Source organism: Ogataea polymorpha (assembly GCF_001664045.1).
Source record: "Ogataea polymorpha strain NCYC 495 leu1.1 chromosome Unknown OGAPOscaffold_7, whole genome shotgun sequence".
Taxonomy (NCBI): Eukaryota; Fungi; Ascomycota; class Pichiomycetes; order Pichiales; family Pichiaceae; genus Ogataea; species Ogataea polymorpha.
In genome coordinates, this window is record NW_017264704.1 from 96,762 (window position 1) to 119,506 (window position 22,745).

The 22,745-nt window shown below is 46.1% G+C and overlaps 15 protein-coding genes across 15 annotated transcripts; 8 read left to right on the plus strand and 7 right to left on the minus strand.

The window, feature by feature from the left end:
• Window positions 1–41: 41 nt before the first annotated feature.
• On the minus strand, window positions 42–2,815 carry OGAPODRAFT_102952 (uncharacterized protein; the record flags this gene model as incomplete). Its single annotated transcript, XM_018353147.1, has 1 exon — window positions 42–2,815. The coding sequence occupies one exon, from the start codon at window positions 2,813–2,815 to the stop codon at window positions 53–55; it is 2,763 nt and encodes a 920-aa protein (XP_018208502.1). The 3' UTR covers window positions 42–52.
• A 259-nt stretch (window positions 2,816–3,074) lies between these two features.
• On the minus strand, window positions 3,075–4,196 carry OGAPODRAFT_14629 (uncharacterized protein; the record flags this gene model as incomplete). The annotated part of the gene is made up of 1 exon (XM_018353426.1): window positions 3,075–4,196. One exon carries the CDS (start codon window positions 4,194–4,196, stop codon window positions 3,075–3,077), a length of 1,122 nt encoding a protein of 373 aa, XP_018208503.1.
• An 803-nt stretch (window positions 4,197–4,999) lies between these two features.
• OGAPODRAFT_17338 (uncharacterized protein) lies at window positions 5,000–7,005 on the minus strand. Its single transcript, XM_018355046.1, has 2 exons — window positions 5,070–7,005; window positions 5,000–5,032 (listed from the first exon to the last, which is right to left on the minus strand). Exon 1 carries the CDS (start codon window positions 6,266–6,268, stop codon window positions 5,432–5,434), a length of 837 nt encoding a protein of 278 aa, XP_018208504.1. The 5' UTR covers window positions 6,269–7,005; the 3' UTR covers window positions 5,000–5,032; window positions 5,070–5,431.
• OGAPODRAFT_14630 (uncharacterized protein) lies at window positions 5,018–5,435 on the plus strand (the record flags this gene model as incomplete). The annotated part of the gene is made up of 2 exons (XM_018353427.1): window positions 5,018–5,032; window positions 5,070–5,435. 2 exons carry the CDS (start codon window positions 5,018–5,020, stop codon window positions 5,433–5,435), a joined length of 381 nt encoding a protein of 126 aa, XP_018208505.1.
• OGAPODRAFT_10193 (uncharacterized protein) lies at window positions 6,302–7,033 on the minus strand (the record flags this gene model as incomplete). Its single annotated transcript, XM_018353076.1, has 1 exon — window positions 6,302–7,033. The coding sequence occupies one exon, from the start codon at window positions 7,031–7,033 to the stop codon at window positions 6,302–6,304; it is 732 nt and encodes a 243-aa protein (XP_018208506.1).
• Window positions 7,034–7,053: 20 nt separating this feature from the next.
• Window positions 7,054–8,408, plus strand: OGAPODRAFT_17339 (uncharacterized protein; the record flags this gene model as incomplete). Its single annotated transcript, XM_018355047.1, has 1 exon — window positions 7,054–8,408. A coding segment is annotated over exon 1 (892 nt), but the record flags the coding sequence as incomplete, so codon positions are not given.
• A 516-nt stretch (window positions 8,409–8,924) lies between these two features.
• On the plus strand, window positions 8,925–10,007 carry OGAPODRAFT_17340 (cell wall protein Pir2p; the record flags this gene model as incomplete). Its single annotated transcript, XM_018355048.1, has 1 exon — window positions 8,925–10,007. One exon carries the CDS (start codon window positions 8,928–8,930, stop codon window positions 9,933–9,935), a length of 1,008 nt encoding a protein of 335 aa, XP_018208508.1. The 3' UTR covers window positions 9,936–10,007.
• Window positions 10,008–10,010: 3 nt separating this feature from the next.
• OGAPODRAFT_14634 (uncharacterized protein) lies at window positions 10,011–11,365 on the plus strand (the record flags this gene model as incomplete). The annotated part of the gene is made up of 2 exons (XM_018353428.1): window positions 10,011–11,315; window positions 11,363–11,365. 2 exons carry the CDS (start codon window positions 10,011–10,013, stop codon window positions 11,363–11,365), a joined length of 1,308 nt encoding a protein of 435 aa, XP_018208509.1.
• On the minus strand, window positions 10,742–12,795 carry OGAPODRAFT_90750 (26S protease regulatory subunit 6B). The gene has a single exon (XM_018356979.1). The coding sequence runs from the start codon at window positions 12,734–12,736 to the stop codon at window positions 11,483–11,485; it is 1,254 nt and encodes a 417-aa protein (XP_018208510.1). The 5' UTR covers window positions 12,737–12,795; the 3' UTR covers window positions 10,742–11,482.
• Window positions 12,796–13,167: 372 nt separating this feature from the next.
• Window positions 13,168–13,563, minus strand: OGAPODRAFT_36890 (uncharacterized protein; the record flags this gene model as incomplete). Its single annotated transcript, XM_018355331.1, has 1 exon — window positions 13,168–13,563. A coding segment is annotated over one exon (396 nt), but the record flags the coding sequence as incomplete, so codon positions are not given.
• A 479-nt stretch (window positions 13,564–14,042) lies between these two features.
• Window positions 14,043–14,657, plus strand: OGAPODRAFT_10199 (uncharacterized protein; the record flags this gene model as incomplete). Its single annotated transcript, XM_018353082.1, has 1 exon — window positions 14,043–14,657. One exon carries the CDS (start codon window positions 14,043–14,045, stop codon window positions 14,655–14,657), a length of 615 nt encoding a protein of 204 aa, XP_018208512.1.
• A 121-nt stretch (window positions 14,658–14,778) lies between these two features.
• OGAPODRAFT_17342 (uncharacterized protein) lies at window positions 14,779–17,037 on the plus strand (the record flags this gene model as incomplete). The annotated part of the gene is made up of 1 exon (XM_018355049.1): window positions 14,779–17,037. Exon 1 carries the CDS (start codon window positions 15,026–15,028, stop codon window positions 17,033–17,035), a length of 2,010 nt encoding a protein of 669 aa, XP_018208513.1. The 5' UTR covers window positions 14,779–15,025.
• Window positions 17,038–17,077: 40 nt separating this feature from the next.
• Window positions 17,078–20,051, plus strand: OGAPODRAFT_95700 (uncharacterized protein; the record flags this gene model as incomplete). The annotated part of the gene is made up of 1 exon (XM_018357795.1): window positions 17,078–20,051. The coding sequence occupies one exon, from the start codon at window positions 17,078–17,080 to the stop codon at window positions 20,024–20,026; it is 2,949 nt and encodes a 982-aa protein (XP_018208514.1). The 3' UTR covers window positions 20,027–20,051.
• On the minus strand, window positions 20,046–20,614 carry OGAPODRAFT_17343 (uncharacterized protein). Its single transcript, XM_018355050.1, has one exon. The coding sequence runs from the start codon at window positions 20,536–20,538 to the stop codon at window positions 20,104–20,106; it is 435 nt and encodes a 144-aa protein (XP_018208515.1). The 5' UTR covers window positions 20,539–20,614; the 3' UTR covers window positions 20,046–20,103.
• Window positions 20,615–20,759: 145 nt separating this feature from the next.
• On the plus strand, window positions 20,760–22,732 carry OGAPODRAFT_77980 (uncharacterized protein; the record flags this gene model as incomplete). The annotated part of the gene is made up of 1 exon (XM_018356402.1): window positions 20,760–22,732. The coding sequence occupies one exon, from the start codon at window positions 20,760–20,762 to the stop codon at window positions 22,689–22,691; it is 1,932 nt and encodes a 643-aa protein (XP_018208516.1). The 3' UTR covers window positions 22,692–22,732.
• Between the last annotated feature and the right edge of the window lie 13 nt (window positions 22,733–22,745).

Genomic DNA, 22,745 nt, shown 5'->3' on the forward strand with positions numbered 1-22,745 from the left:
CAAAACTAAATTATTGAATAAATTAATTATAGTGTATAATATATTTTTAGTGCTACACCCCGTATTTCATCTTCAGGATTTCGCCAACAAACGGATCTAGTTCCGACAACAGAGCGTTCCACTCCGCGTCGCCTAATCCGCTCTTGAAGCCGGTAAGAAGAAGATGTAGCTTGCTTCCAAGTCTATTGGATGGAGCTTCGTAATATGCGATGCAGTCGATGAAGTGCTTGATGGCCATGCGCCCAGAAACATCGTGTGGATTTAAACAAGTTGGGTTGGCTGTGATTATGTTGCACATTCCTTCAAAAGACGTTTCTTTTTCGTCGTTTTCTTCCAGATATTTCATAAATGAGCACCATGTGACAAGCACTTGAGGAACGTACGGTCCCATATCTGCGGCGTTGTGAACCCCCATGCGTCCAATGGTAATGGAGGTGTTGTCAAGAATCGTTTGTTCGACGTCGGTACTCAGAAGAAGAGGAATCAGCACATTCATGAAATTTGTAATGTACTGCTTGAAGATGTCTGCGGAAAGACGTAAGCACATTTCACCTAGCGCCCACACCGCGTTGTTGCAGGCTGCGCTAGAGCGGAAGGTTCTGTTCGTCACCTCGTTCCCAATACAGACCATCACCTGGTGTAAATGCGGAAGTACTAGTGGCTCCATTAAAAAGATAGCAAAATCTCCGAGAAGGGCATAAGCACTCTGACGAACATCGTCTGTTGGGTCATCGAAGCAGTATATCACCAGCTTCATCAGCGAGACTTCGTTGGTGTCAAATTGCTGGATTAGCTGCGCGCTGTGTTGTTTAAGCCCTTGCACTAAACCATCGATCAGGTCCAGCGAAGTGACGATGAAGTCCTTCTCAGGGGCCTCGAAGCCTGGATTATCATTCGACATTCTTGCCTGCTCAATGCTCACAGCCAGAATACGGAATGCACGCTCGTAAACCGGCACCGCGTATGGAGCAAACGACTCGCCCAAAGCGGCCGCAACAGAAGACATACACTCCAACAAAGGCCACAAATCCTTGTCATTATCGGTCAGCTGCTGCCATTTCTCTATAAGTGGTGGTAGCAGAATCTCAATATAGTCTGGCTTGTAGCACAGTTGGTCGCCAACCTTCTCGGCGAAAGTTTGCACGGTGTCGTACAGAATGATGAGATTTTTCCGTTGATATTTCTTAAAGTAAGCTTGGAAATGGCGCAGTAATGGCTCGACAAACTCAGCAAGCAGCTCAGGTTGAGCTGAATCGATGAAATCGGCCAACGAAGAACAGGCACTCTCCTGAACAACCTTCTTTGTGTCCAAGGCGCATTCCATAATCGACTGGAACGTTGGAGCAAAGTAGTTAGCATAGGAGCCTCCGCTCAATGCTTCAGAACACACCCACGATGAATAGCGACCCAGCGTCCAGCAAGTGATTTGACGGACCCGGGTCTCAGAATCTTTCAGTCGTTCGACAAGGAATGGAATTAAAGATGGCAGCTCAGAAGAGGCCTGGTCCAAGCAGCCCTCGGCAATTGCACCCAAAGCGAGAATCGAGGCTTCTCTTATAGGCCACTGTGGAGAAATTATTCTCTCCCTGATGATTGGAAGAGAAACCTCCAACACCTCATAAGGGTAATTGGTAGCTAAAATATCCATGGTGGCAGCTGAACATTTCCTCAGATTCCACTCCATGGAACCGTCGATATCATCCTCGTCGTCAGAGTCGTCCGCATCTTCTTCTTGGTCATTGTTGGTGATATTCTTGCTGGCAAGCTTGTGGGCTTCCTTTCCTTTAGCCATCTGAGGCTTGATGTCGTCATCTTTGTCTTCGACATTCTCGTTCTCCTGCTCATCAGAGTTTTCAATTAGAAACACATTCATCTCGGAGTAGACCATCTTCTCCAAGAGTACTGGAATCAACATCGGAAGTTTGGCTTTGACAATTGCCTCAGGCATGTCAGATGTCGCCAAATTTAATAAAAACTCACATGCTTCCAGGGCCACTTCCTCGTTCGAGTCCCCCATAGAATGAATACAGTAGTTGATAACGCCGTCCAAATGAGGCATTAGTTTGTCCGGACGTTCTTCGAGGATACTCGCAAAAGCAGTACAAACTTTTGTTCTCACGTTAGAATCTTCATCTGTTGCAAGAGCAAACAAACGTGTCATGAACTCATCCAAATGAATGAACATGCTCTGTGATTTAATAGTCAGAATCTGATTGATGCAGCCAATGGCGCTGGCTTTCACTTTTGGATTTGGGGATCCAGTCAATTCAATAAATTGCGGCACCATAAAATTAACAGGCCGCTCCCCGTTATATTCGCGGTCCAAAAGACGAGCAGAATCTTCACAGATTTTCAGTAGGGCGCTCATAGCACCCTCCTGCGACTCAGCGGTACCTGCAGCACCAGAAGCGAGCTCCATGAGGTTGGGCAAAATGTTGGGCCACTGCCGGACACCAAATATTGAAAATAGCGTTGTAATGACATTACCTGTAATGTTTCTCACCAGGTTCTGCGAGTCCAACAACCCTTTAGGGATCTCTTGTAATATATGTGATTTCAGATCCTCAGATTTTGACTGAAGATTCTTTATGAGGTCATTTTTCAGCATGAGTCCTGCAGATGCCCTAACTTGAGACTCGAGGGATTGTCCATTGATCAAAATATGCAGAAGGTAATTGTCGAAGTCTGTTTGCTGTCTTGCTTTTTCTAAAGCGTCTGTAGCTTGCAATCGCACGCTGGTGTCAGATGATAAAGTTCCCGCAAGGATATACACAATCTGATCCAACGCCTGTGAGTTAGGCGTCCATGTGGGCATTGTAGGGGAAATATGATTTTTTGTGGTTAAAAGTTGAAGTTTGTAGCCTGAAACCTCGTCTCTAATGCTAAATGAGGCAGAGTCTATATTACGGATGTAACCAGAATTACAGTTGACGTCAAAGGGGCAAATCTGTGGTTTTCTCCGTTAAGTCTTCAGTAAATCAGCACTTGTTCTTAAAGGTTAAAAAAAATTCCAAAAATTTTTTTTAAAGGCCTGTGTAAAGATGTGTGATTACTGGTAGTTGTATATTTCGAGCTCAATCAGTAATTATAAAATCGTTCAGCATCTTTTCCAGCACCTCCAGTTGGTCGAAAAGAGGATTGAACAGCTCACCAGCCACAGGATGCAATGTTTTGGGTCTCAGAAGATCGGTCTGGGATGCTTGCGGTGTCAAGGAATCGGAAGAAACACTTGACAAGTTTTTGCGTTGCGATAAGCTTGATGATGTAGAGTCATTGGAAGCCTCTCTCTGAGATAGCTTGCTATCTTTCTTTTCCAAGAAAAGTGTTCGCTGCTCCTGGAATGACAGCGTTCTGAACTGTTTAGTTGTCGGCTGCGCGGTCTCGTCAATTGTAGTATTAGAATTATCCATCTCTGTCGTCAAGGCAGGAGGTGAAATGGAAGTACCAGACTCCGTACGCTCTTCATGATCTAACTGTTTATCATCGTTGAAACTTTCATAGGAGTCAGAGTCAATCGATGATATGCTTGTTTCGTCGTCGACATCGTCATGACATTTTTCTTGGAAAGAAAACCTGCGATGTTCTTGGTAGTCATCGAGGTTTTTCACCAAGAAATTAGAGTTGCTAACTCGTTTGTTGACTGTTAAGGGGACAGACTGAGGCTGGCTATCACTCCCAGGCTCGGACCTAGTGTCGTCGATTTCCTTTAGCTCAGAAAGAACCTCAGGAACGAAAGACACGGTTTTGCGCATCGACGACTTGCTACGTTTGAGCGAGCTTTTGCGACCTAGTAGTGAGTTATCACTCTTGCTGCTATCATTCTGGTTCTCATAGAGTGTCAAGTTGGACCCAGAATAAACCTTTTGTGAGTTCAGCTCAAACTCTTTCAAATCGTCTACCGACAGGCACGTCGTATCCTCTCTTTCAATGACCTCGTTTTTCCAGCAATTTAACCTTGCAAGACGCTCCTCGAACGTCTCCAGCACTTCGGCGGGCGCAAATCCAACTTGATTGGTGGAAATTCGTTTCACCAACCACCAGTAACTGTCGGAATCATTAAGCAAAAGTACGGAATCGTCTTTTGTCAGTTCCAGGTGTGATGGGTCGGGCCCACTAAAGTCGTAGAGCGCGTATAATTTGTCAGGGTCAAGTTCTCGTGGAGGAGAAGAAGGTGGTGATGGCAACATTCCCTCCATGTAATCACTATAATCATCCTCTTCTGGCAGATTCTCCTCGCCTTCGGCCCCATCTGCCGCATCGTCGCTCAGGGTACTACATTCATTCTGTAGAGCCTTCAATGTATCAGCAAACATCTGGTCTGTATTCAAGGTACCAGAAACCGCTTGTTTCAGATCTTCAACGGTACGCTTTGCTTCCCCCTGGTAGCTTGCATGTATCACTGTCGAAGATGCTTGTGACGAGCTGTTAGACATCTCGTCCTGCAAAAAACTCCGTCGCGCAGGTGGCATCTGCCGCAGATCTATGGCCAGAGAATCCTGCTGTAGCCAGAATTCCTCGTCCTGATCCAGATCTTTTCGCGTGTATTGTTTTCGTTGATCTATTTCCATGGCTTGTAGTGAAGCACTGTATGCAAAGCGCGCGTAATTACCTTCTCAAACTGCGCCAGACACAAAATTCCGTCACGAATGCAGTTTCGAACTGATTTGCGACCCTGTCTATAATTTGCCTAAGAATGGTGTTTTTCTAAACAAATAAATCTTCTACACCTCTACACCCGCAACAAACACGTCAGGCACTACAAGATCCGGACGGTTGACATAACTGCAAAGTGTAGAATGTCGACATGAGCATAGCCTTTTTTAACTGCTGTCGCAAAGCCGGGCTGCGCCATCTTGCCACCTGCTGCGCAACATGACTTCCGTTCGCTACTGTCATCCGAAAATAACAGGCACAGCCACCAACGCCACGTGGCGGTGCAGAGTATGCACTCTGGTATATTCCACCTCAAGAATCTTCCTAAGTATAATTACTTGCAGTTGATTTATCTTAGTTGAACATGCCAGAATATAAAGTAAGTTCGAACAAAATCTGACGCTAACATTACCCAGCCACCATCCGATCCTCCGCCCGCAAGCAAAGGCGCTGCAGCAGAGTATTACAATTCGGGGACTACTACATATAACGCACAGCCTCAAGGTTACGTTGAGCAGACCACGCAGGAAAGAGGCATGTTTTCCGGAGGTCAGCCGTACTATCAGCAGCAACACACGTATTATCAGCAGCAACAGCAGCAACCGATGTATGGCCAGCAGCAACCATACTACCAACAGCAGCCATACTACCAGCAGCAACCATATTATCAACAACAGCCGATGTATGCTCAGCAGCAAACCTATAGTAGTGGTGGGGGCGACTGTCTGATGGCATGCTTGGCTGCAATGTGCGTGTGCTGTACATTGGATGCATTATTCTAATCCGAGGCTTTTGCCAATATGGAAATAAAATGCTCCAAAACTTTATTTTCGAATGAAATCATCTCCAGTTTCGTGTGTTTGTTAAGTGAAGAATCAACCGACGGATCCATGAAGCTGTGATGAAACTGTTCATTTTGTATCTTTAATTTAACCATCAATTGATCGTAAGCTTTCAGTTTTTCCTCTTTACTCTCCAGCTCGACAAGCAACTGCTGCTCTTTAAGTTGGCTGGTTTCGTGCAGTTCATTCAGCTGTGATTGCAGAAATTGGGCCTGTTCTTCCTTCTCTCGTAAGGCTTCTTCCAGTTGTGCATTGTCCGAATTTTGCTCGAATCCTTCGAATACAGACTGCTTGTCCGCAATTAGACTGAACTTCTCCAGCACCTTTTTGTACTCCAACGGCAAATAGTTAATATTGGTCATCGCCCACGCCATTCGTTTTCCTCGAACACTACTAACCAATAGTAAGCAACAGTAGTGGTATATGGCTTCGGTCAAAGCCAAGTCGTCCACAAACTCCCAATTTGTCTTACCCTTCACGTACCTGTCCAATAACGAAGAATCCATAGCTTGGATGTGCATTTCTACCACCTCAGTGCCAACGAACATGTCTGCTAGAAACTCAGCTAATATCTTGAAATATTGGGTGTTGTCGTCGATTGCGCTTGTTTCGATGGGCCGCTCACCAATGATGCACTCAACCGCTTCGTTGACAAATTTCGGATCTAGAAACTCGGTGATTCGCGGTCTCGACAAAACCGCCAACGATTTGTACTCTTGCAGCCATTTGATTGTGGCCTCAATGGTCTTGTACTGGCTGTCTTGCCTGGACATTTAAGGAATCAAGAGATTTGGACAATTAGCCGTTTATGTGATCTGGACCTTGGTTGACGGTTGGGCCTGGGCGCTTTTGTTTTGTCCACCAATTTTTTGAGTAGCTTTTGATTTTTTGGGCTTAGCTTTCTTTGGCTTCTGCTGTGCGCTTGTAGTTTTCTCTTTCTCCTTCTTTAAGTTCTGCTCCTTTTTATCCTTTTTTTTCGACGCGCCGTTCTTTTTTTCCGTCGCTTCACCTCCTCGTTCAGCAGATCGGCTGCGAGCCTGTTTGGAGGCTTTTTTCCTTTTAGGCTTTGCCAAATAGGGCCTCTGAAACTCCTCTTCAGTGATCTCACCTGCATTCATCTTCATATAATTCAGAAATAATGGTGATTCTTCCAGTTGGGTTCTACTTTTTCGATGTCCTGCAATAAAGGGTTCAGGAACAGATTCGTTTAGAGCCTTCTGTATTTCTGAGCTCGCAAGCGAAAGAAAATCGACTGACCGACTGGAGTTTCGAAGTTGGCGGACTGCAGACTTGGCGTGCTCTGTGCTTGCCATTTGAAGATATGCACGTGAGTGAACGGGAGGCTCATTGGGGCCGCTCGAAACTCTACCTTGGACAAAATAGTAGGATTTAACTCCATGCAAAGTGGCTATTTTCTCAACAAAGCGATTATAGTCCATGTCAGCAGGAAGTTTGCGCAGAACTATCCTAGATGGATCATGTTCTATTTTAGGAACATCTTGTGATTTACGTTCCTCATTGGAGCCAAAAAAAATCATATTAAAAAATAATTCAAGATTGATCATTTATCTATCTGGTGCATGTCGCTCGCTGATTATTTACAGTTGGTTCAAAATGCCATTCAAACAGATACGCTACACATTGCACTTTCAGTCGATCCCACTACGCAACATGTTGCTCCATTGCAAAAGAATTTACAAAACTACTCGAACAGCCACATCATGAGTGAGATAGAGAAGGCTTCATTTTTTGGCGGGGACTGGCCCTCATTCGAAACGCTAGTTCAAAGCTACCTTATCTTTGTCCGCGACTTTGATCCATGGTCGCTGCAAAAATCGATAGACCTGCTCATTAAGTTTTACGAGAGCTTAAGCGTGGCACTCAATAACAACCAGAACGCCAAACTGCTGAGACTGGTGCAAGAATCGACCTCTAGCATTGTCCGCCTAGCCAAGTTGGTGGATGAGAAGCTAATGAGTATCAATGGACGGACCAACGATTATCCTCGCTTATCATATATGACGACGTTGCTGCTGAAAAGTTTGAACAACATAAGAAACGATCCAGAGCTGAATATTCCCTCCAAAAAGTACAAAATCTCGATTTTAATGTTTCTCAGCATTACACTCTGCCAGACCTACATGTACATAGACTCTGTGATGCTGTGCAACAACGTTTTCTCCAACATCAACATTCTGGCACTAGATAAGAGCCTCATCTCGCGCAAACAACTAATACAATATAGATTCGTGCTGGGCAAATTCCACCTGCTCCAGAGCAACTATTACGTCGCATACCACCATTTCTATTGGTGCTTCAAAAATTGTCACCAGCAGGCCCCGTTGAAAAATATACTGCTGATTCTCAAGTACTTGCTGCCATCGGGGCTACTAGTGGGAAAATGTCCCAACTTGCAGTATTTGGAGGCGCAGCTGGGAAACCATGAACTTTTACAGTTATATCGTCCATTGATCCAGTGTTACAAAAATGGAGATCTGTTTGGATTTTCCAAAATGGTAGCAAAAAAGCAAGAATATTTCATTAAGCTCGGAATATTAATAGGATTTTTGCAACGGGTAAGGATTTTGGTGCTCAGAAATCTCGTGCTAAGAACGTACAAGCTACAGGGGGGGCTGAGCTTCGATTATGTACGGAATGCACTAGAAGTGTCACTGAGCCCAGAATCAATGAAAAACGAGTTTGCTGCAAGACATGAATGGTTTTACACAGTTCTCAATGAGGGTCTAGACGAGACGCTCGTCGAAACATTGTTGATGTCGCTGATAGATGCAAACTTGCTCAAAGCGAAGCTCACTCCTTCAAGAACAATAATAATGAGTAAAACAGGGTTGTTCCCAGATCCGTACTCGGTGTACGAAAAAGGCATAAAGAGAAACGACAAGGAAAAATGGCTCGACTGAAATCATGCGTTATATTTCTTAGTTTGTTATAGTTATAGGCGTTCCAGCGTGTATACTTCACTACTACTGATGATGCACGCGTCAAAGCGTTAGCGCGCGTCAATCGAAGGAATAGGTACGGTGGTGTTTATTGTTGTTTGCACCTTCGCACCGCATTCTCCTTTCAAAATAATATGAAAAATTAAACGCGTCTTCGGGGATGCATTCAATAATACAACAACAAACGCGAAAAAATAGTAGAAAAATTGGAGCCGGTAGTAGCAACCAGAGCTTCACCAGACATCAAAGCCAGCACCAGTAGGCAAAGGACTGTGATATCGGGCTCCCGCTGCCACTATCTACGCGTTTTTATGTCCATTTCATAAAATGGTTCCGAAACAATTTTAAAGGAGTTTCAGCCAAGCATGCACACTCCTTTGCAAAGCCATTACTAAATTTAGCGAAATTGACAGCCGAGGTATATATAAACGCGAGATTTACTCGGACTGTTCTCAGTCAACTCGCTAGCACTATGAAGTTCACATCCTCGCTCGCTGCCATCAGTTTGGCCTCCAACGCATTCGCTGCCTATGTTGGCTCTACCTACTGGACCACCATGACCCCATCCTACACCCTGGATGGTGCTCTGACTAGTTACTCCGCCACTTTCGGTATTGCTGTTGAACCGCTAGAGACCGGCTCCACGGTTTCCGCCTCTCTCAACGTTGAAAAAAGACAGGTTGTTTCTCAAATTGGTGATGGCCAAATTCAGGCTACCACAGACACCGAGAAGGAAACCTCCAAATCCTCTACTTCTACTGCCGCAGCTGTTGTGTCGCAAATCACGGACGGTCAAATCCAAGCCACCACTGCCACCACCACCTCTTCTTCTTCGAGCTCCAAGAAGACTGACGCAGAGGTTGTCTCTCAAATTGACGACGGTCAAATCCAAGCTACCACCTCCACTTCCTCCAAGAAAACTGCTGCTGACGTTGTTACCCAGATTGGCGATGGTCAGATCCAAGCCACCAGCAAGTCCTCCACTTCCACTGCTGCTGACGTTGTGTCTCAAATCACTGACGGCCAAATCCAGGCTACCAGCACCAAGGCCTCTTCTGCCACCACCAGCGGTGTGATCTCCCAGATCTCCGACGGTCAAATCCAGGCATCTTCCACCGCTTCTTCGAAGACCTCCTCCGCTTCCGCATCCACTGCAACTGGAGACTATGTCACCTCTGTGTCCTGCAAGAAGGAGGGTGCTCTGGCCATGACTTTGAAGGACGGTATCCTGTACGACTCGGAGGGAAGAATTGGCTCTATCGTTGCTAATAGACAATTCCAATTCGACGGTCCTCCACCACAAGCTGGCGCCATCTATGCTGACGGATGGTCCATTTCCCCAGAGGGATACCTGGCCATTGGTAACAACACCATATTCTACCAGTGTCTGTCGGGCACTTTCTACAACTTGTACGACCAGTCGATTGGAGGCCAATGTAATGAAATCCACTTGAAGGCCGTCGAGTTGGTCGACTGTTAGGTAACTTACTGTAATAGGTCAAACAAAGATACAAGGTTATATAAGTCTTTAGTCTTAAAAAAATTATTCGCACCTATGACTTGGCACTGGAACTGGGAGACAGTTTGGTGGTCGTTCCACATTCTTGCTTTGTTTCTCCGGCTGGAGTGCGTTTCGTGGCTCTCATACATCCATCCGGACGAGTTTTTCCAGACCTTCCAGCCGTTGTTCGACGACAATGTCCCGTGGGAGTTCCAGCACGCGTGTCGCTCGATCGTGCCAATTAAATGGATCCAAATAGTCGTCCAGAGCCTTGGAGAGTCGCCAATCGGATCCTACAAGCTAGTAAAACTGATATACTCGCTCATGACATTGATTGCTATCCAGGTTACGCTGCGCAAATTGCATCTTCGCAGAAGAGACTTTTCTACGGCCTTGTTGCTAGCCGACACGAGCTACGTTACTCTGGTGTATCAATCACACACATTCTCCAACAGCATCGAAACTTGTGTTCTTTTGTATACCGTTTGGATCATCAATGACATGAGAAAGGCATTGGAGACCAAAGAGAAGAGTATCTCTTCGTACAAGCTTCTCTTTTTAGGATTTTTGGTTTCTTTTGGAATATTCAACAGAGTTACATTTGTCGCCTGGCTGGTTCTTCCGGCTATCTTCGTGCTTAAATATGGCCTTCGAAACAAGCTTCAATCACTGTTGGCCATCCAGAGCTTCGTCTTTTTCAGTCTCATATTCATCGCCGCAGACTCGTACTATTTTACGGGCTCCATTAATACCTCCATAATAACGCCGCTGAATAATCTACTATACAACAGCAAGATCTCTAATCTGGCACAACACGGGTTGCATCCATACTACCAGCACGTACTCGTGAACTATCCAACCATGTTTGGCCCGCTGATATTCCTAGTGTTTCCATTCACGACAAAAAACATCAAGTCTACGTCGTTCTTGACAGTGGCATCGGGAATGATAGTATTGAGCCTTGTTCCACACCAAGAGCTTCGTTTCCTCATTCCTATGGTGCCATTATGGGCCAGCTGCGTTGACATATCAAGGTCCACAATCAAGAAAGTGCTGTTGATGCTTTGGATTCCATTCAACCTAGGAATGCTGGTTTTCATGGGAAAATTGCATCAGGGAGGCGTTATTCCAGCTATGCAAGAGCTGCAGCATCACTCAGGAAACTTTGTGTTCTGGAGAACATACAAGCCCCCAACATGGTTCCTACAAAATGGTTCATTATCATATATCAACAAAGATGAGCCGGACTTTGCAAATAGAGCAAGAAATGCGACGTCTCCATTTGTGATAGACTGCATGGGCTATGAGTACGAGTCCCTCGAGCCATTGCTATCTGACATTACAGAAGCTAACGGACACGTACTTCTCATAGCTCCACAGAACGCCATGCTTAACTTCAAGAACAGTAGTCTCCGTTATCATGAGATATGGAGCTATAAGTGGCATTATAATATGGATCATTTTGAATTCGATAAGTACGGATGGGAAACCTTCAAACCAGGCATCGGAATCTTCAATTTCACTGCTTATTTATAGAACTCAAACTTATCGACTTCATTTCCTGTCTTCACTTGTGCCGTGTACGCTTCTTCCAAATCGCTCTGTAAGATAACATACCTGTTCTTTCTCACTGCACGGAGACCAGCTTCTTGCATAATGGCAGCTATGATAGCTCCACTCAGTGGCTCATTTCTCATAATTAACGAATCCAGATCCACCTCTGGGGAAAGTGACATCTTGGCTGCAATTGTACTGAAAATTAACCTCCTCTCTCTTCTGTCTCTTAGCGAGGGAAACTCGATCTTTCTGTCTAATCTTCCAGGTCTCAAAAGAGCCGGGTCCAGCGTATCGGGTCTATTAGTGGCCATGATGACCTTGACATTGGTGGATTGGTCAAATCCATCCATCTGCGTAAGAAGCTCTATCAAGATTCTTTGCACCTCTCTGTCCGCACCTGTCTGGGCATCGAATCTCTTTGTGGCAATTGCGTCGATTTCGTCAATGAAAATAATAGATGGCGAGTTTTCCCTGGCCAGTCTGAAAACGTCTCTCACCATTCTAGGACCTTCTCCAAGATACTTTTGCACAAATTCCGAGCCGTTCACTCTAATAAATGAAGCGGTAGAGCTGTTGGCAACGGCCTTGACCAGCATGGTCTTACCTGTACCTGGGGGACCATATAGAAGGACACCTCGAGGAGGATCTATACCAATCTGCTTGTACAGATCTGCTTGCGTGAGAGGCAACTCCACAGCCTCTCTGATTTCTTGTTTTTGCATGTCTAATCCTCCCACGTCGTTGTATGTAACGTCTGGTTTTTCGTTCTCTCCCACTATCGATATTGAGGAATCTGCCTCTGGTGGTAAAATGTCCACAAGGGCATTAGAATGACGGTGAAGCGCAACAGAGGCCGAAGGCTTCAAAAGCTCTCTGTCCAACGTCGACACAATTCTAACCACGTAGTTGGATCCAGTAGTCGACGAAACAATACCCGTTTGCTGATCAATAGGTTCCAAAAACTGTCCAATGACAAGAGGAACACTCTGGATTTTCTTCACTTCTTCCTGTGCTCTGATCAGTTCTCGCTTCAGGTGGCGCTGTTCATCTTTGATGTAGTCTTCTTGCAACATGAGAAGTTGCAATTCCTTTTCCAGCTTCTTCAGCTTCAAGTAAACGTCTGTGCCATTCTTATTGGCATTCCCATTGGCATTCGAGTTTATACTTTCGACAGGCTGACCAATACCAGGGGTGTGTGTTGGGTAGATACCAATTTCTTCCATGCTAGTATGTTTATTGTTATAAGGAGACTCAAGTTTTTGTTACACTCTAACCGGTGGCAAACTGATTTATCCAAAACTTTTTGTTCGTTTTCGCTCTCGCTCGGTGTAAGGAGTATTTTACTGTCGACGCGCCGATAGACGCCATATGTCTATAAGAGAAGTTTAGACAGAACCATGCCTAGGATCAGGAAGATAGAGCTGATTGTGCCACAAAATGCAGTCAATTCTATCGACGACACATCAAGCTTGTAAAAGTTGTTGCTGAAGAAGATAAGTCTCAGCTTGGTGGCCCACTGTTTTATGCTACTCCAAGAGAAATCTGTAGGTAGCATGCCTTCAACATGCTCGAACTTGTCGAGTCTGCGCTCTATGCTCTCCAATCCAGATTTCAGTTTGTGCCAATTCTGCAGTTCCTGGGTCTCAAAGAGCTCTTTAACTTTCGATTCGAAAGAGCTCAGAAGTCTATATCTTTTCCAAGGCTCGAATAATAGCTGCACCAGAAGCATCAGCAACAAGTTTACACACACGATGAAGATGGTACCCCACGTGGAAAACTGTCGAATTTTGTCTGACCACACCTGCTCTTCGTGATACCTTTCCATAATGCTCTGAATCAATTCATTGTGCAAATCGTTCTCCTTGGCCTCCAATTCTGCCACTTTGTTAGAGTTTGCTTCCACGTGACGCTCCAATTCATGGCCGTTTCTGTAGAGATTCGTGAATTTCTCGAGATCCTGGGAAGTCCAGCTGTGTTTCCGCTCAAGAAGCTCGTTGATTTGTTTCTGTGCTGATGTCTGTTCTTCGAGAGCACGTGCATAGTTCTGCTTGCTTTCGCTGATCAAGGCTCTTAACTCTCTCATCTTCTGTTCATTTTCCACTATCTTCTCCTTCAGCTTGTTGATCTTTGTGTATCCTGTCAAGTCGTTCATGAGTTTGGAGGCTATCGTTGCACTCTTCTTAAGCTCTGCGGCAGTTCGGTCGAGCTTGTCGGTGAAAGAGCTGTGGTATTCTTTTGCTAATTTGGCCCGCTCGGAGTGGAAACGTGCAAACTCAGCCTTGAGCTCTTTGAAGTTCTCGCTTCCAATGACAGCATTGATGTAGTCCTTGAGTGCAGACCTATTGTTTTCAGGGCTTTCTATGTCATTGACCAGTTTGGCTGTCTCTTTGTTTTTTCGTTCTGCCAGCTCTCCATCTGAGGAGGACTTATACGGCTTGCTGGAAAGCCGACGAAGGAAAGCGAGCGGGTTCTGCGAGGGATGAATTCTTCGCAAGATCAGCATGGGACTAATTATTTTTTATTTCCATTATGAACTTCTCCACGAAAAAGCCCGCGTCCAAGGTGGGCTTTTCGCTCAAGAAGAAGTCCACGCCGTTGAAACGGAGCGAGCTATTTGAGGACGAGGAGAAGAAGGATAAGAAGGTAGAGATCACCAACGTTGACGATATCCAGCATAAGAAAGATGAGCCCCTAGTAATCAAGCCCGCTTCAAAACAAGACGGCTGGGAAGCACGACGGAGACAGCGAACAGAGCAGGAGAACAAGGAGCTACATTATGGCCTGAACAAAATGGAAACCGAAAGACCGCAAACAACTGGCTCGCGACTGCTGGGGCCCAAAGCGATCGAGAGCCAGGATGGCGAGGTCCCTACTTTAGAAAGTTACCAGATAATGCCTGTGGAAAAGTTTGGCGAAGCCATGCTGCGGGGAATGGGCTGGAAGAATTCCGGGACTCGATCGAAAACGCCTGTTTCGAAGCCCAGACCGCCATACTTGGGCCTGGGGGCCAAGCCATCGCCAGCTCAGCAAAGCCCCGCCTATAGGCATGATACTAGTTATGTTCCTGTTGTCAAAAAGAATGAAATTGGCATGCCACGCGACAGGTCTCCGGCAAGAGGTCAGGAATATAGGGAACGGGATTAATAATGTATAGTAAGGAATAATAGCTTGTCATCTTATCTGGGTCGATCGACGTAAAAATAATTATGGGGGAATTGGATTTAGGAGATATAATTCAGGTAGAAAGAAGAAGAGATCACGAAATATTGGACTCCATGTATGCTACGCCACAGCAATCGGCAACACATGGAATAAGTGATGATGAGGACCCCGCTCGGGAGGACCTTCGGGAGGTCCGTTTACAGGACTTTGAACACCAACGACGGTTCGAACGGTTCCTAGCCCTGTGTGGCGTTAGAAGCAAGGTTATTAACCGGACCAATGGCTCCAGCACCAGAGGATCAGTGACAGGAAACAGTGAGCGCTACAATTTGTTTCCCGACTCTAGCGATATGAGTGATGGGTACGATGACGACCGCTTTGACACAGACTTGGAAGACAATGCCTTACAGCCGTTGGTGGTTACGGAGTCAAGTTTACAGGACCAGGACTTGTTCTACACGGAGAATCAGCTGTCCTTCCCTCCTCAGGATGGAGATTACGAAGCCGACACACTGTTAGACCGCAAAATACGCAGCTCTGGCGAGAGCAACACTATTTATATCAGCGAGAACTACTACGAGCATGCCATGATCGGGGGATATGAGTTTGTTAGCCAGGACGCATGCAGACATCCGTGCCCTATCAATTCCAATGACACGTTTAAAAACTTTGAGAACCATCACAGTGACGGGGAGATAGAGATCATTCAAGACTTTGCCAAATTGGACTCGCTGGAATTTCCTCTAAGATCGCAGCCGGCTCAGAAGTTCAAAGACTCGCTGGACATTGAGTTCCACGGCTTTACAAAGCTTGATTTCGGCAGACCGGACAAGTACAAGAACAACATTGTATGCTGTTCTGCAAGACATGATCTTTTATTTGTTGCTGTCGGAGCGTGCGTTTACGGGTTTACTCATAAAAAGGACAAATTCCAGCCAGATAAACTACCGCGACTTCTGTTCTACACACATCCTTCTGTCACAACAGAGGCTCATCGGCAGAGCGCAACCAGACCGCATTTTCCTCACACTATTAATTATATGGTGATCGGGCAGCTCAAAGAGCAAGAAACTCTCGGCCTCTGCTGTGACGACGGCAGAGTGCTTTTATACAATGTGGAGAGATTAGTCAAGAGCTGTCAGGACAAAGGGATACCCAATATGGGAGAGACCCCTGATTATCAATTCAGTGCATTGTCCTCGGTCTGGGGTCTGGATATGTACCAGAATATGGTGGTAGTTTCTGACAACAGCCAAAGCATTCAGTTACACTATATCGATGAATGCGGAAACGATTTCCATGTCCAAACACACCAGATATTGCACAATGTTCCTTCTGTCAGTTTCATAAAAGGAGAGGACGAAGTTTATGTTAGCGGAGCTTCCATCAGCGGGGAATTGGTTATCTTCAAGTTCCCGATGGTTCTGTATGAAGGACCGTATAATAAAGAGAATGGAGATCGGTTTGCCAGGGTTCGGTTCCGCCGTCCGTACATTATCAGTCGAGCATTACTAGGAGACAATGTCTGGATTACCAGGTACGTGGATTCTAGTTGTTTCAAGAAGGTCGACTCCCTGGAACTGATGACAGGCGATCCGTGGATAGACCAGCAGAAAATGATCCTGAACAAGATGATCAACGAGAGCAAAGTGCTTGACTGCGAGTCTGACGAGTGTTTTTCCAGTCACATCGGTATCTCTGCCAGCTTCCATAACTTTTTTATTCCAACCGTGACTCTCGACCATCTGAGTCTCATTTCGCAACAAAAACCTTTCACGTCGTTGTCAGATAATTACCGGCGCATTAAAAAGGTGTATGATGATTATTACATATGGAAACAGCGCTCAAAGCAGAAATCACACATATCGATGAACTCCAAAAAATATTGGGAGCCGCAGATCAGAACTCCTCAATTTACCGACAAGTTCCTGGTTGTGTCCACAGCTTTGCGCATGGGGCTTTTTCGCGTGAACAAGCTCATCTGCAATGCGACAGTTCCCAAGGTATTTCAGTTTAAACCATTCAACGAGGATTGGCTCCATTCCAACCGGCTGTCTCTAGGATTTCTGATTCCTGAGCTCAATTGCTACGTGGTGGGATCACAGTCAGGTCTAGTGTCGGTATTCCGTTTGACTACGTTCCGCGGCATCTATGGAATGCGCCAGGAGTACGTGGTTCCAAACTACGAGCGGCTGTGCCTAAGTGGCGATTTTGGCGTGCGGACGCTCATTGGCATTGATTGCAGAAGAATAGCACAAGGAAGGTACGTCTTATATCTCGTCTACATCGATGGGATATGTCTCAGCTACCAATTGAGTGACAGGTCTATTGGTTTCTACGACGATATCTGGATTAAGTAACACTATTTTTTCTTTAAATTTTTGTAAGCCAACATTTTCGTCATGAATAAAGAGGAGCTCCTACAACACCTCCTGAATACCTTGTCTCCCGACAATGCCTTACGGAGCTCGTCTGAGCGGAGCCTGGTGGAAGCGCTGTCTAAGGCAGGCGTTCTTGCAGACTGTCTGGAGATCGCTACCGAACAATCGTTGCCGTCTCACATCCGGCTTGTCGCCATCACCTTTGTTAAGAACCGGATCCGCAACTCGTGGTTCATCTCGGACCGTTCTCCGGAGCAATTGCTAGCGCACCGCATTAAGCCCGAGGAGAAAGAGCGCATCAAATACCAGCTGATCCCGGCAATTCTTAGTTGCACAGGGAACCAGGCTGTCCTCAAACAGCTTACTTCCTCTATGGAGCACATTCTTCGGTTGGAGTCTACATGGGATACGGAGCTTCTGGAATCGGCACACAAGATGCTCAACGAGCATTCAGACAATTTTGACTATGTATATGCCAGCTTGCTTTTGATCCATCAGGTCTCCAAATACCACCGTTTTGATGCCATAGAAAACAGGACTTTCATGAACACTCTAGTGGCTAGATTTTTCCCTGCACTCGAGACACTTCTAGAGTCATACATTGGCCAGATATCGGCCAACACGCAGGTGGCTCAGCTTATTTATTTGGTGCTGAAAATATACAAGTACAGCACTTACACTGAGATGCCAAATTACTTCACAAATGACCTGAATCTGCTTAGTAAGTGGTGCGGCTACATGTTCAAGATCATCGATCTGGAGAGCTCGAGTCTCCGGGACCTCAACGCTGTTGAGTTGTCGAGTCACCCTTTGTCTAAGTGCCAAAAATGGTCATTTGCAAACCTCCATAGACTGAGATCGCGACACTGCACTAATGAAAACAATCAGGCACTGCAGCAGAACTTGATTACGCATTTTCTCCCCTCCATTCTCCAGCACTACTGGTCCGTCATTGACAGATGGACACAGCTTAAGAGTGAACACTGGCTTAGCGAGGTGTGTCTCTACCACTTGGTGGCGTTCATCAGCGAATGCTTGCAGTATGACGGCACTTGGGGATCCATTAAAGAGCAGCTCGATCCGCTGATCCGTCACGTGATCGTCCCTATGCTTAGCGCGTCTGAGGAGACCGTAGAGCTGTTTGAGGACGATCCTCAGGAGTATCTACGGAGATTCTACGACATAAACCACGATTCCAAGACTGCAGACGTTGCCGCTAACGAGTTTGTGTATGCGCTGACTTACAGGCGGTTTGAGGAGTCCGTTGTTGTGGTCATGAACATTTTAAACGAGATTTTCCAGAGCAGGCAGCAAAACATGGCTGACGAGCAGATTGCGCACAAAACCGAAGCCGGTTTGAGACTTCTTAGCAATGTATGGATGAAGCTCAATAAACCAAGCAGCCCAATGAGAGATCAGCTGGACGAGATCACAAAGTCGTTTATTCTGCCTCAGCTTTCGGATAGCAAGTACAAGTGGCTGCAGACCAGGGCTTGCGAGACAATTGCTCTCACAACACATAACTACAAGGATATTCAGCTGCTTTCGAGCGTGTTTCAAAATGTGATGAACTGTTTTGCGAAAACCAGCCCGCTTCCCTTGCGAATCGAGGCTGCCGACGCTTTGCGGTATATGGTCTCTTACGAGCCAATTGCCAATGAGGTGTCCCCTAGAATATCTCTTGTGATGTCTGAGTTGCTTGAGATGAGCAACAATTTTGAGTTTGAGCTGATCAACGAGATCATGGATGATATAGTGTCCAAGTTTGCCAAGGACCTCGAACCGTTTGCCACGCAGCTGGCTTCCAACCTGAATACGCAGTTTTTGAGGATTGCAGAAGAGCTGTTGAGGTTGCAAAATGTGGACAGCGACAAACAAAGCTCAGAGGAGACGGATAAAGAGTATCAGGCTGCGTCGATCCTGAATACGCTCACCACCATGATCACCACCATGACGTCTCAAAAGGAGATAACTTTTGGACTTATGAAAACGATCGAGCCAGCTATCAGATTTGTGCTAGACAATGGACTCGCAATCTTCTTGACGGAGATTATGGATCTTCTGGAGTCCATAAACTACACGTTGAAGGTGATCATTCCTGAATCGTGGAGCATTTTCGAATGTGTGATGGACTCATTCGAAAATTACGGATTCGAATACTACGACAACTATGAGCCTTATTTCGAGACCATATGCATCCACGGGTTCAGAAACTCGGAAATCGCCAATGACATGCATTTACAGCAGTTCCTTACTGCCATCCTGACGTTGCTCGAGACCGATGACTACGAGTCGGATATTGGCCTTGTGGAATTTGTTTACAACCTGCTCTCTACTGTCATTTTATCGGTGGGCCCAAACATCGAGCCGGTTCTGCCGCAAATCTTACAATCAGTGTTGCAGACGGCTGCAAAAATGCAGGCTGATCCAAACGATGACGAGATCTTTCAGGACACTCTTAAGCCGTTCCTGAAAATATTTATTTCCTGCTGCTTTGTTCGTCCAGTGCAAACGTCGCAGCTGATTGGCCAGCAGTTCATGAAATTAATTGAGCTGTGGTTCAATAACGAAAATAGGCTCTCTACGGTTTTCGATCTCAAGTTGCAGATTCTGGCCCTGATTTCGCTCTTGACCGCAGACACGGGCATTTTATCGAACTACAGTGATGTGATTTTGCACCGCTTGATTGGATGCTTTGAAAAACTGCCCGCTGCCATCGAGAAGCGCGTCATACTCATGAAACGTGACATGGCAATCACACAACTAGTCGAGACGGGTGAATATGACGGAGAAATATTTGGCGAGCACGACGACGATGAAGAATTGGACCAGCTCACAAAGGACTCGCCTCTGGACTCAATCAATGTGGTGAACGAGTTCAAGTCGTTTGTGTCTGGAGAACAGCAGAGATTGAAGGACTTGCTGCCTCCTGAAAAGCTGCAGTTTGTCCACGACCTGATCAGTAAGTAAATAAATAAAATATATTATTACTCGGCTGTGCAAATATTATCGATAATCGTACATCTCTATCTATCCACTAGAATACATTACTCGCTCTCATCCTTGACATTCTGTTGCTGAAGACGGTTTCTGCTAGCACGGAACAGCTCTTCCTGCTGTCTCAATAGCTCTTCCTCGGACAGCCCGCTATTCTGGAATTTGCTGTTCTTGCGCTCTTTGAACTTGTTGCTTTCCTTGAACTCGCTCAGACATTTCTCAAGCACCGGGATGTAGTCCACAAATCCCAGCTCTGTCACTGCCTTGAGAACATGGTCCGTCGAGATGGTCTTCTTGAGCTCCTTGTCGGCGATGTCATTCGATTCAGTGGACAAAATCATGAGGAATTCAATGCAGCATTCGATCAGTGCTTCTCGCGCGTCCTTCGTAAAACTGAACTCAGACGGCAGCACCTCCGAAATGATTTTCTGCACCGTTGCCTTCGGGAGGGACAACTCTTCTTGCGGCTGTTGGTTTTCTGACATTGGTGATGGTAGTAATTATGCGAGGGTCGTGGTGTACTTTTGTTAAATTATGTCAATACTGACCCGCGTCTCTGCCATTTCGAGCACCAGCCCGACTGGAAAAAAAGTGCTCTTTTTATATTGAAAAATAATTGCCTGCCAGACGGTTCTCTGGGCAGGGTAAGTACGGCCTATAGTTTCGGGCTGTGTTGAAAAATTTTAGGAATAAATCTACCACAATAATGTCTCTCGTGGCGTCGGCCTTCGATGCGACAGGACAATACTACGCCAGTGTGTCCGTGTCGCTGGACTCGCATACTCTCCGGGTGCAGAGCTCCAAGGACATCGCTGATAATTTCTCCAATGTATATCCATTTGAGAAAGGTGTCAAGATCCGGGCTCTCACATGGATCCAGACCCTTTCGGAGGCGTCAACGAATGTCAAAAAGAGACGTGTAGACGCCTCCTTAGAAGATCAGCTTATAGCACTCTGTTTGGAAAACGGTGCTGTTCATATTTATTCTCCAAGCAGAAACGAGCTCGTTCACAAGCTAGCGACTCCTAACCACATAACTGTCTCAGACTTCCACCACAATGCGCATTCCAACGTGGCTTATTGTTGCGATATACAAGGAAACCTGTACGAATTCAATCTCAAAACCTGGGAGCTGTCCAAGACACACAGACCACTGAGCGAAGAAACGACCTTGACCCGTCTGGCAACGGTAGTGTACAACGATCAGCCGCATCTTGTTCTTTGCTCTCACTCCACGTACTTGGTGAATAGTGCTGACAATTTTGCGGTTGTCAAGACTCTTCCAGGACACGTTTCTCCTATACAAACGGTTCTCAACTATGGTGACGACATAATTTTCACTGCTGCGCAAGGCGATCGGTTCATTAACGCCATTTCCGTTTCAAAAGGCACCACCGTCGGGGTTCTGGTTGCCGAAGAGCCTGTCATATCGATAGCAATTGCGGACAACGGGTTTGATATGACCATCTTAGCTGCTACCACCGAATCGGGAGCAGTGGAAATATTCAACAGTCCGCTGCAAGAACAGAAGAAAACTGTCGAGTCTGCCAGCTCGCCTTACAAGCGTAAGAAGAAAAGCGTCAACACACATAAAAGTGACGCCAAAATTACTGTCGCTCGGCCTGCATCAGAGGTTGCGGAAAATCTTCCAATCCAAGGCATCTTTTCAGGGCCAAAGCACCTGACTTTGACCTGGCTTGAGGATTCGAGCGTCCCATTTTTTGATGCTCTTGACTGGTGGGTTTTAGCGGAAGATGGGACAAAAATCTACAAATTAGTTGGCGACTTCAAGCTGGAAAAGCCAAAGCCTAATCTCAAGTTCTCGCAGTTCTCTAAAAATGGCCACGACATTGCCGCGCCAAAAACATACAACGAGAGCAACGCAGTAGTCTCTTCCGGAGACAACTTCAGAGATCTTGAAACTGCTGAGGAGGACGACGAAGACGAAATTTCACTGGCAGAGAGACTGCGAGCCATACAAACGAATGGCCACGGAAACTCCACTGAAAAGAGCGGAAGAGCCTCGACAGGAACTCTGACAACTGTTTTGTCGCAGGCGCTCAAATCGAACGACCATTCTCTCCTTGAGAGTGTGCTGAACAACAAGGACGAGTCTGTGATCCGTAACACAATCCTAAAGCTGGACTCTATCTATGTTGGCCCACTGTTGGACAGGTTGGCTGAAAAAATTGCCAGAAACACCAATAGACAAACAAATCTGGCCTACTGGATCAAGCACATTTTAATATTTCATGGCGGATCGCTGCAGAACTCGCCCAGCTTGAATTTGCTTGCTACCACCATGAAAAGAAAAGCAGGAAATCTGGACAGACTGTTAGAGCTTAGAGGCAAACTAAGCATGATGACAGACAGGTTCGAGCTCAAGAGAGAGCTGGTAGGCCTCGAGACCCGCGACGATGACGAGGAAGAGGCAGACGTCGAGTATATCGAGGAGCTTGACGATGCGGGTCTGCTGAGCAGCGATGAGGACGAGGAGGACGAGGAGGACGAGGAAGAGGGTGATGATGTGGACGGCACAGTGCTGTCAGAAGATGCGTCGGACGACCAACATAGTGATCTGGAAGTCGAATCGAACGGGAGAAAAATAGATCTTAGCGACCCTGAGGAGTCGTCGTAAATAGATAGCATTATAATTACGGCTGTGTAAGCAACGAAATTCTCACGCAACTTT

Excerpts from the sequence above, each read along its gene's own strand:
- OGAPODRAFT_17338 (XM_018355046.1), bottom strand. The coding sequence starts at position 6,268 with ATGTCCAGGCAAGACAGCCAGTACAAGACCATTGAGGCCACAATCAAA.
- OGAPODRAFT_90750 (XM_018356979.1), bottom strand. The coding sequence starts at position 12,736 with ATGGAAGAAATTGGTATCTACCCAACACACACCCCTGGTATTGGTCAG.
- OGAPODRAFT_17343 (XM_018355050.1), bottom strand. The coding sequence starts at position 20,538 with ATGTCAGAAAACCAACAGCCGCAAGAAGAGTTGTCCCTCCCGAAGGCA.